Below are 12222 nucleotides of genomic sequence, written 5' to 3' on the forward strand. Positions count from 1 at the left end.
TTATAAACCAAAAAGTTACAACAACGTGGCCAAAATTTATTTATTTGAAGAGTTAAGGCCGCCACCCCAACAGCCCGCCCACTAGATGGCGCTGTGTCGTAACTTTAGCCACATGGACGTAGTACACTTTGCCTTTTTTAGGATAAAACAAGGGATGCTTCAGGCCTTAGTTAGCGAACAAGAGAAGCTCGTGAAGAATGCAATAGCTCAGTTTATTGGGATCATAGGTAAACACGAATTTCCAGACAATACGTGGCCGGAAGTTTTACAGTTTATACATACATTGTGTAGTAGTGACCACATATTTGATAGAGAGGTACTTTTTTGTTTTGAAAGTGTAGAGACGCCAGTTTATTTTTGGTCGAAAATTTTAGAAGAAAGTAAAATGGCGTCTTCTATTTTGTCGGTGGTGATTTTTCATGAAGGAATTTTTTCAGTTGGGGATGTATACCCTATCTATAATGACTGAAATTTCACAAGGCTCGTACATCAATCACGCTGACGCGTTTGCAATACTTTTTACCAATATTTTAAATACTCTCCCGGAACTGAATTCAAATTTGGCTTATTACACGGTGGTGACCATGAATAATCTAGTGTCGGTGATCGCCGGACATCAACAGGTAATGATTTTTTATTGTAGTGGCGCATAGTTGGGCAAACGAGTTATATAAATGTGGAAGTTTGTAACGACAACAATAAAAAATTGTTTTTAACGTTGGTATACATATGATTCACTCTAAACATATTGCTTGTATAAAGTGCTAGACGAGGATGACGAGATATTCGTATCTTTGTAATTTGTTTTTGTCTTCATCGTCGTTGTTGACAACTTTTATGGAGAGATATCTTTGAGACTACTTGATGTTTGGTCTACTTCTGTTGAATAATTCTCTACGCGTCGATCCCTATATACTATTTACATGAATAATTTTGAAAAGAATGGTTATTTTCAGCTTTTTCGACGTTTCGTAGTCCCTAAAGTATGAAAAATTAGGTCTCCCGTTCTGCTTTTTTTTGCCATTTTTTCCTTTATTTTTTGTCGCTCTTTTCTTTCATTTTTGTGGTCCTTCTTCCTTTTTCTTAGTTTATTTAGTGTTTTTTTTGTTCCCTTTGTGCCGCCTTGTTCTGCCTGTTTTTAATGCTTTTTTTGTAACCCTTTTTGTGTTTTTTCATTCGCATTTTTTTTGCAATTTTTATAGCTCTTTTTCTGCTTTTTGCTTTATTTTCCCGCTTTTCCCCCGTCTTTTTTGTTCTTTTTGCCCTGTTTATAATGCTTTTTGTACCTATTTGCAGTTCTTTTTTCACGGTTTTTCTCTTTTTTTCGTTTTGTCCTCTGCTGTGTTTGTTCTTTGTGCTTTTTAAAATCTTTTTTTTTGCTTCTTTCTATGCTTTGTTTTTGTTTCTCCTGTTTGTTGCGGTTTTTTGGTCATTTTTTCACCTTTTACTGCTTTTTCGCATTTTGTCCCCTTTTTGCCTTTTCCTCGTTTTTATTTCGCATTTTAAGTAATTTTTTTTTTGAACTTTTTTGTGACGGTTTGTGACTTTCCCCACCTTTTTTATTCTTTTTTTCACCTTTTCCCGCATTTTTGTTTTTTTTTGGTCTACCTTTTTTTTTAAACTTATTTGCTGCACTTATTTATCGTTTTGTATCGTTTTTTTTTTGTTCATTCATATGATCCCTTTTTCGCATTTTCTTGGAAAGCCCTTTTGTCATTCCTTATCTTGTCTTCTTTCGACTTTTTTTTGTAATTTTCCCGCTTTTTTCGCCCTTTTTGTCTTTCCGTTTTATGTTTTTTTTGTTCCTTTTTTTCATTCGCATTTTTTTTGTGATGTGTTTTGCCTTTTCTCTTTTTTCCCCACATTTTTTTTGACTTTTTTTCCAACTTCGCTGCTGCTTTTTTTCCATCTTTTATGCATTTTTTTTTTGCAATTTTTAGCCCTTTTTTCTGCTTTTTTTGCCTTATTTTCCCGCGTTGCAGTTTTTTTTCACCGTTTTTCTCTCTTTCTATGCTTTGTTTTTTGTTTCTTTTGTTTATTGCGGTTTTTTGGTCATTTTTTCACCTTTTCCTGCTTTTTCGCATTTTGTCCCCTTTTTGCCTTTTCCCCGTTTTTCTCGTTTTGAGTAATTTTTTTTGTTGAACTTTTTTGTGACGGTTTGTATGGCTTTTGCGACTCGACTTTGCCCACCTTTTTTATTCTTTTTTTCACCTTTTCCCGCATTTTTGTTTTTTTTTGTCTACCTTTTTTTAAAACTTATTTCCTGCCCGTATTTATCGTTTTGTATCGTTTTTTTTTGTTCATTCATATGATCTCTTTTTCGCCCTTTTTCTTCCACTTTTGTGTTTCTTATCGTCCTTTTTTCACATTTTTCTGCCCGAAGAAAAGATGCGTCGCGTCTTTCCGCACCTTTTTTATTCTTTTTTTCTTCTTCTCTTTTGCCGTTTTTCACGTTTTTCCCGCATTATTTGTTTTTTTACTCTTTACCTTTTGGTTCTTATTTCCTGCCGAAAAAATGCAAATTTATCTGCCCCCCTTTTTTTTCGAATTTTTCAAAATTGGTACGTTTCGACCATGTTGGGTGTCATTTCACGCAGAATTTCCTCAGGATTACGATTCCGTATTCGCCATTGACGTATCTTTTCAAATAAGCGAGAAAAATGCAAATTTCTCTGCCCCCCCTTTTTTTCGAATTTTTCAAAATTGGTCCGTTTCGACCATGTTGCGAGTCATTTTACGCGGAATCTCCTCAGGATTACGATTCCGTTCTCGTTTTTGATCTACCTCTTAAAATAAGCAAGAAAAATGCAAATTTGTTTGCCTCCCTTTTTTTTTCGAATTTTTCAAAATTGGTCCGTTTCGACCGTTTTGGGTGTCATTTCACGCGGAATTTCCTCAGGATTACGATGCCGTTCTCGTTTTTGATCAACTTCTTAAAATAAGCGGGAAAAACACAAATTTCTCTGCCCCCCCTTTTTTTCAAATTTTTCAAAATTGGTCCGTTTCGTCCATGTTGGGTGTCATTTCACGCGGAATTTCCTCAGGATTACGATGCCGTTCTCGTTTTTGATCTACTTCTTAAAATAAGCGAGAAAAATGCAAATTTCTCTGCCCCCCTTTTTTTTCGAATTTTTCAAAATTGGTCCGTTTCGACCATGTTGGGAGTCATTTTACGCGGAATCTCCTCAGGATTACGATTCCGTTCTCGTTTTTGATCCACCTCTTAAAATAAGCAAGAAAAATACAAATTTGTCTGTCCCCCTTTTTTTCGAATTTTTCAAAATTGGTCCGTTTCGACAATGTTGGGTGTCATTTCACGCGGAATTTCCTCAGGATTACGATTCCGTATTCGCCATTGACGTATATTTTCAAATAAGCGAGAAAAATGCAAATTTCTCTGCCCCCCCTTTTTTTCAAATTTTTCAAAATTGGTCCGTTTCGTCCATGTTGGGTGTCATTTCACGCGGAATTTACTCAGGATTACGATGCCGTTCTCGTTTTTGATCCTTCTTAAAATAAGCGAGAAAAATGCAAATTTCTCTGCCCCCCCTTTTTTTCAAATTTTTCAAAATTGGTCCGTTTCGTCCATGTTGGGTGGCATTTCACGCGGAATTTCCTCAGGATTACGATGCGCGTTCTCGTTTTTGATCTACTTCTTAAAATAAGCGAGAAAAATGCAAATTTCTCTGCCCCCCTTTTTTTTCGAATTTTTCAAAATTGGTCCGTTTCGACCATGTTGGGAGTCATTTTACGCGGAATCTCCTCAGGATTACGATTCCGTTCTCGTTTTTGATCTACCTCTTAAAATAAGCAAGAAAAATGCAAATTTGTTTGCCCCCCTTTTTTTTCGAATTTTTCAAAATTGGTCCGTTTCGACCATGTTGGGTGTCATTTCACGCGGAATTTCCTCAGGATTACGATTCCGTATTCGCCATTGACGTTTCTTTTCAAATAAGCGAGAAAAATGCCAATTTCTCTGCCCCCCGTTTTTTTCAAATTTTTCAAAATTGGTCCGTTTCGACCATGTTGGGTGTCATTTCACGCGGAATTTCCTCAGGATTACGATTCCGTATTCGCCATTGACGTATCTTTTCAAATAAGCGAGAAAAATGCAAATTTCTCTGCCCCCCCTTTTTTTCGAATTTTTCAAAATCGGTCCGTTTCGACCATGTTGGGTGTGATTTCACGCGGAATTTCCTCAGGATTACGATTCCGTTCTCGTTTTTGATCTAGCTCGTAAATTACGCGAGAAAAATGCAAATTTGTCTGACCCTCCTTTTTTTTCGAATTTTTCAAAATTGGTCCGTTTCGACCATGTTGGGTGTGATTTCACGCGGAATTTCCTCAGGATTACGATTCCGTTCTCGTTTTTGATCTAGCTCGTAAATTACGCGAGAAAAATGCAAATTTGTCTGACCCTCCTTTTTTTTCGAATTTCTCAAAATTGGTCCGTTTCGACCATGTTGGGTGTCATTTCACGCGGAATTTCTTCAGGATTACGATTCTTTTTATCTCTTCTTTGTCCTTTACTTCTTCCACTTTTGTGTGTTTTTTATCGTTCTTTTTTCTGCCTTTTTTCGCATTTTTTGGGGTATTTTTTGCCCTTGTTTCACTCATCTCTTTTTTTACTTGTTTTCTTGCTCCTTCTTTGCGACTTTTTCCACCTTTTCTTTGTCTTTTCACTTTTTTTGCGTTCTCTCTTTTTTAAACCTTTATTACGCATTTTATTGGAAATTTTTTAGCCCTTTTGTTCTTCCTTATCTTGCCTTTTCCCGACTATTTTTGTCATATTTCTCACCTTTTTTAATCCTTTTTCGCCTTTTTTCAAGTTCTTTTGTTCCTTGTTTCATTCGCATTAGTTTTGGTTTTTTTTTGTGATGTATTTTGCTTTTTGTCCCTTTTTTCTCCACCTTTTTTTCTTGGCTTTTTTTCCAACTTTGCTGCTGCCTTTTTTTCCACGTTTTTTGCATTTTTGTATTTTTTTTTCTCATTGTTGCCCTTTTTTATTGTCTTTGTTTTGTTTTTTTTTGTCAATTTTTTGCCTGTTTTTTAATGTTGTTTTTTTTGACGCTTTTTGTGTTTTTTCTGTTGTCTTTTTTTCTCCTTTTCGTGCCTTTTTTCCCCACATGTTTATGATTCTTTTGTACTTATTGCCAGCTCTTGTTTAACCGTTTTTTCCCTTTTTTTCGTAGTGTTTTGTTTTTGTGGTTCTTTCTATGCTTTTTTGTTTCTGCCTCTTTCTTTCTACCTTTCTTATGCCTTCTTTCACGGTTTTCCCGCATTTTTTGTTTTTTTACTCCCCCCCCCCCCCCATTTTTTTGAACCTTTATGTCGCTTTTATTTTGGCAATTTTTTAGCCCTTTTGTTCTTCGTCATCTTGTCTTTTTTCGAATCTTTTGTAATTTTTCCCACTTGTTTCGCCTTTTTTTCATGTTTTTTTGTTCCTTGTTTCATTAAATTTTGTTTTGTTTTTTTTTTTTGTGAGGTATTTTGCTTTTATTCCTCTTTCCCCACCTTTTTTTTGTTTTTTTCAATTTCGCTGCTGCCTTTTTTGCATTTTTGTGTCTTTTTTCCTATTTTTTGCACTTTTTTATCGCCTTTTTTATTGTCTCTTTTTTCCATTTATTCACCCATCTTCTGTTCGTTTGCAGCATTTATTTTGCTGTTTTTGGCAATTTTTCCGCCTTTTGGCGTTTTTTTTGTTGCGCCCTTTTTGTTCTTTTTATTTTAATTGGCCATTTTAATGGCGTTTTTGCACTTTTTTTTGGTGTTTTTTCCTCCTTTCTTTATCAGCATTTTCTCGTTTTTTTTTGACGCCCTTTTTCCCCCACTTGCCTTTTTGCCTTTTTTAACAATTTTACGTGTTTCTTTCGCGTTTTAATCCGCTTTTTTTTGTTGAACTTTTTTTGTGATGGTTTGTCTACCTTCTGTGACGTCTTTTTCTCCACCATTTTTATCGTTTTTTGTTTCACCTTTCTTTTGCCTTTTTTCACATTTTCTCCGCATTTTTTTGTTCTTTCACTCTATTTACCTTTTTGTGATTTTTTTTAACTTATTTCCTAATTTTGTTTCTCGTTCTATTCATTTTATCTTTTTTTTTTGCATGTTTTTCTTCCACTTTTGTGTGTTTTTTATCATTATTTTTTCACTTTTATTTGTCTTACCCAATTTTATTAATCTTTATTTCGCCTTTTTGGTAATTTTTGTTATCCCTTTTGTTCATCCTCGTCTTGCCTTTTTCCGACTTTTTTTTTCTTGTTGCCTTTTCTTGTTTCTTATTCCATTTGCCTTTTATTTTGGTTTCTTTTGTGATTTTTATGCTCCATTTGTCCCTTTTTTTCCCACTTTTTTTTCACTTTTTTCCAATTTCGCTCGTGCCTTTTTTTCATCTTTTTTGCATGTTCGTGTATTTTTTATGTCGTCCCTTTATTTACTCATTTTCTGCCCTATTGCCGAATTTATTTCGCTGTTTTTGGCAATTTTTCCTCTCTTTGGTGTTTTTTTTGTTGCTTACTTTTTGTCCTTTTTTTCTGGCTTTTTTCCCGTCTTTTTTTCTCCTTTATTGGCATTTTTTTCGTATTCTTTTGTCCGGCCTTTATCCCCCACTTTATCTTGACATTTTCCTCTATTTTTGTTGTACTTCTTGGTCTTTTCGTAATTTTTATGACTTTTTTTTGCAATTTTATCGTCTTTATGTGGCCTTTTACCCCCTTTTTTTACCTTTTTCATGCCCCTTTTTCCGCATTTGTTTGATAATTTGTTATCGTTTTTTTGACATTGGTTTACCCTTTTTTTTGGCTTTTTTTCCCGCATTTTCCATTTTTTTTCTATTTTCCCGTGTTGCTCTTTGTGACAATTTTGCGACTTATCGTTGTAATTTTTTTCTCTCTTTTTTCCGTATTTTTTATCTTATCTTATGTATCTTATCTTTTTTATCGTGTTTTTTTGTTGATCCCTTTTATTGTCCTTTATTTGTCACCTTTTTGTTTATTGTTTTTTTTAATCCCCCTCTGTTATTTTGACTAAAATTCACAAAATTAAATTTTATAAATTATCTAGATAATTGGATTGGTTTGACTCTACTTCAGGTGCAAGTTCTATCCAATAGCTTTAGACCAATTTTTTAGAAAAAGGAGGTGGATAGAATTTTCTCTGTTTAAATTTGTAAAATTTACATCAAAATAAAAAAAAAGTTTGCCCAACTATTGACACTTTTCTCGCATTCGCCACACCCACACTCTCACCCCCAGATGGTCAACGTCTACCACAACCTCCTCCCCCGCATCCTCGAAATCATCAACGCCTTCTCCCAAGAAGACGAGAAGCGCGCGTGCGAGCTCTTCGAGATCCTCGAAGAACTGATCGAGTACGCCGTCGCCGTCGTCGTCCCCCACGTAAGGCTGATCGTAGACATGTGCCTTCGCATCGGTGGCGACAGCTCCATGCCCACCACGGTCCAAATCAAAGCCATCAGCGTCGTCGGCTGGCTGATCCGCTCCAAGGGCAAAGTCATCCAGAAGAACAAACTCGTCGAGCCGATCATCAACGTGCTGATCCAGCTGATGGCGCAGCAGCCGGACGACGACGTCAACGAGGAGTACTTCCTGGGGGACCCGGACCAGTTCACGTCCATCACGATCGCCACACAGACGCTGGACTTGATAGCCTTGCACATACCCTCGGAGAAGGTGGTGCCGTACTTGCTGACCAGGGTGGAGCCGGCGATCCAGGGGAACGATATTTACGCGCAGAAGGCGGCGTATTTGTCGCTGGCGGTGCTGGCCGAAGGGTGCTCGGAGAGGATAAGGCACAAGTATTTGGAGCCGTTTTTGAAGTGCGTGTGTAATGCTATACACAATCCGAACGCTGTGGTGAGGAATGCGGCGTTTTTCGCTCTGGGGCAGTTCGCGGAGCATCTGCAGGTAGGTTGGTTTTTGGTTTAGGTAGAATGTGTTGACGTATTATGTCGTTTACCGGGTGTCTGGAAAATAGCGTCTCAAAAGTATAATAAAAAATTCTTTATGATGTAAATTACTAAAAAAAGAACCCAATTTTATAACAATAAAACTGATTTTGGCAAATGATATACTCTCTAGAAAAGAGAGGGAGGTGGGCGTGGCTAGTAGTTGCTAAGATAAAACTGATTTTGGCAAATAACGTACCCTTGAAGAAAAGAGAGGGCGGGTGGGCGGGGCTAGTACCTACTAGGATAAAACTGATATTGGCGAATGACATATCCTTTAAGAAGAGAAAGGGCGGGTGGGCGGGGCTAGTATCTGCCACGATAAAAGTGATTTTGGCATATCACATACTTCTAAGAAAAGAGAGGGTGTGTGGGCGGGGCTAGTAGCTGCAAAAATAAGACTGAGTTTGGCAAATGACATATCCTCTAAGAAAAGGGAGGGTGGGTGGGCGGGCCTACTAATACTGATTTTGACGAATGAGATACCCTCTAAGAAAAGAAAAGGCATTTGCCCTAGACATTGACTGACTCTAAATGACTGACTGAGTGACTGAACAGACTTACTGATTGTCTGAATGACCGACTGATTGACTGACTGACTGACTGACCGACCGACCGACCGACCGACCGACCGACCGACCGACCGACCGACCGACCGACCGACCGACCGACCGACCGACTGACCGACCGACCGACCGACCGACCGACCGACCGACCGACCGACCGACTGACCGACCGACTGACCGACCTTTCTATACTTCTCATCCATTTTATTCTTTTTTCCTTTTTTGTCCTTTTCGTCCTTCTCGTCCTGTTCGTCCATTTCGTCTTCACCGTCCTTTTGGTCCTTGTCGTCCTCTTCGTCTTCCCCGTCCTTTCCGTTCATTTTATCCTTTTTATCCATTCTACATTTTTATACTTTTTGTCCTTTTGATCCTTTTCATCCTTTTCATCCTTGACTGACTGAATGCCTGACTGACTGACTGACTGACTGACTGACTGACTGACTGACTGACTGAACAGACCGACTGACTGTCTGAACAGACCGACTGACTGTCTGAACAGACCGACTGACTGTCTGAACAGACCGACTGACTGTCTGAACAGACCGACTGACTGTCTGAACAGACCGACTGACTGTCTGAACAGACCGACTGACTGACTGACTGACTGACTGTCTGAACAAACTGACTGACTGTCTGAAGAAACTGACTGACTCTAAATGACCGACTGATTGACTGACTGACTGAAGAGACTGACTGACTGACTGAAGAGACTGATTGACTCTAAATGACCGACTGATTGACTGACTGAAGAGACTAACTGACTGAAGAGACTGACTGACGAGATTCACTGACTGACTGAAGAGACTGACTGACTGACTGAAGAAACTGACTGACTCTAAATGACCGACTGATTGACTGACTGACTGAAGAGACTGACTGACTGACTGAAGAGACTGATTGACTCTAAATGACCGACTGATTGACTGACTGAAGAGACTAACTGACTGAAGAGACTGACTGACGAGATTCACTGACTGACTGAAGAGACTGACTGACTGACTGAAGAGACTGACTGACTGACTGAGGAGACTGACTGACTGACTGACTGACTGACTGACTGACTGACTGACTGACTGACTGACTGACTGACTGACTGACTGACTGACTGACTGACTGAGTAGACTGACTGACTAACTGAGTAGACTGACTGACTAACTGAGTAGACTGACTGACTGACTAACTGAGTACACTGACTGACTGACTAACTGAGTACACTGACTGACTGACTGACTAACTGAGTAGACTGACTGACTGACTAACTGAGTAGACTGACTGACTCTCTGAATGACCCACTGATTGACGAACTGAGTGACTGACCGACCGACCGACCGACTGACTGACCGACTGACTGACTGACCGACCGACTGACGGACCTTTCTATTCTTTTTATCCATTTTATCCTTTTTTCCTTTTTGTCCTTTTCGTCCTTTTCGTCCTCTTGGTCTTCTCCGTCCTTTTCGTCCGCCTCCTCTTTTCGTCCTCTCCGTTCTTTTCGTTCATTTTGTGCTTTTTATCCTTTTTATCCCTTCTACCTTTTTATCGTTTCTATCCGATTTATCCCTTTTACCTTTTTATGCTTTTTGTCCTTTTGATCCTCTTCATCCTTGACTGACTGACTGAACAGACTTACTGACTGACTCTGAATGACCGACTGATTGACTGACTGACTGACTGACTGACTGACCGACGGACTGACTTTTCTATACTATTCATCCATTTTATTCTTTTTTCCTTTTTGTTCTTTTCGTCCTGTTCGTCTTCTCCGTCCTTTTCGTCCTCTTTGTCCTTTTCGAAATTTTCGTCTTCTTCGTCCTTTCCGTCCTCTCCGTCCTTTTCGCCCCTTTCGTCCTCTCCGTCCTTTTCGTCCTGTTCGTCCATTTCGTCTTCACCGTCCTTTTCGTCCTTGTTGTCCTCTTCGTCTTCTCCGTCCTTTTCGTCCATTTTGTCCTTTTTATCCTTTTTATCCCGTCTACCTTTTTATGCTTTTTGTCCTTTTGATCCTTTTCATCCTTGACTGACTGAATGCCCGACTGACTGACTGACTGACTGACTGACTGACTGACTGACTGACTGACTGACTGACTGACTGACTGACTGACTGATTGAACAGACTGACTGACTCTAAATGACCGACTGATTGACTGACTGACTGAAGACACTGACTGACTGACTGACTGACTGACTGACTGACTGACTGACTGACTGACTCAGTCACTCACTCTCTGAATGAGCGACTGATTGACTGACTGACTGAAGAGACTGACTGATTGACTGAATACACTGGCTCACTCTCTGAATAACCGACTGAAAGACTGACTGTCTGACCGAACGACAGAACTTTATCCTTTTTATCGTTTTTGTCGTTTTGATTCTTTTCATCGTTGACTGAATGAAGGCACTGACTGACTGACTCTCTGAATGATTGACTGACTGACTGACTGACTGATTGACCGACCGACCGACCAAGCGACTGACCGACCGACTGATTGACCTTTCTATTCTTTTTATCCATTTTATCCTTTTTTCCTTTTTGTCATTTTCATCCTTCTCCGTCCTTTTCGTCCTCTCTGTTCTTTTTGTCCTGTTCTTCCATTTCGTCTTCTCCGTCCTTTTTGTCCTTGTCGTCCTCTTCGTATTCTCCGTCCTTTTCATTCTCCGTCCTTTTCATTCATTTTATCCTTTTTATCGTTTCTATCCGATTTATCCCTTTTACCTTTTTATGCCTTTTGTCCTTTTAATCCTTTTCATCCTTGACTGACTGAATGCCTGACTGACTGACTGACTGACTGACTGACTGACTGACTGACTGACTGACTGACTGACTGACTGACTGACTGACTGAACTGACTGACTGTCTGAACAGACAGACTGACTGACTTTTTGAACAGACTGACTGACGGTCTGAACAAACTGACTGACTGACTGACTGATTGTCTGAATAACCGACTGATTGACTGACTGAGTAGACTGACTGACTCTCTGACTGACTGACTGACTGACTGAATAGACTGACTGACTCTGAATGAGCGACTGATTGACTGACTGACTAACTGAAGAGACTGATTGACCCTGAATGACCGACTGATCGACTGACTGAACAGACCGACTGACTGTCTGAACAGACAGATTGACTGACTGACTGACTTTTTGAACAGACTGACGAATTAACTGACTTTTTGAACAGACTGACGAATTAACTGACTTTTTGAACAGACTGACTGACTGTCTGAACAAACTGACTGACTGACTGACTGATCGTCCGACTGACTGACTGACTGACTGACTGATCGTCCGACTGACTGACTGACTGACTGCTCGTCTGACTGACTGACTGATTGTCTGAATAACTGACTGATTGACTGATTGTCTGAATAACTGACTGATTGAAGAGACTGACTGACTCTGAATAACCGACTGATTGACTGACTGAGTAGACTGACTGACTGACTGACTGACTGACTGACTGACTGACTGACTGACTGACTGACTGACTGACTGACTGACTGACTGACTGACTGACTGACTGACTGACTGACTGACTGACTGACTGACTGACTGACTGACTGACTGACTGACTGACTGACTGCTCGTCTGACTGACTGACTGATTGTCTGAATAACTGACTGATTGACTGATTGTCTGAATAACTGACTGATTGAAGAGACTGACTGACTCTGAATAACCGACTGATTG

The 12222-nt window shown here is 39.4% G+C and overlaps 1 protein-coding gene across 1 annotated transcript in view; it reads left to right on the forward strand.

Annotated features, from left to right (window-relative positions):
• LOC135127690 (importin-4-like) overlaps positions 1–12222 on the forward strand; it is a 36163-nt gene that overhangs the window by 692 nt on the left and 23249 nt on the right. The window contains exons 3-5 of the mRNA XM_064054245.1: positions 142–316; positions 438–623; positions 7251–7922. Coding sequence (XP_063910315.1) covers positions 142–316; positions 438–623; positions 7251–7922 — 1033 coding nt within the window. The remainder of the gene's footprint in view (positions 1–141; positions 317–437; positions 624–7250; positions 7923–12222) is intronic.

This window comes from Zophobas morio, unplaced genomic scaffold (assembly GCF_036711695.1).
Source record: "Zophobas morio isolate AGI-343-1 ecotype UQ-CSIRO unplaced genomic scaffold, CSIRO_AGI_Zmor_V1 ptg000012l, whole genome shotgun sequence".
Taxonomy (NCBI): Eukaryota; Metazoa; Arthropoda; class Insecta; order Coleoptera; family Tenebrionidae; genus Zophobas; species Zophobas morio.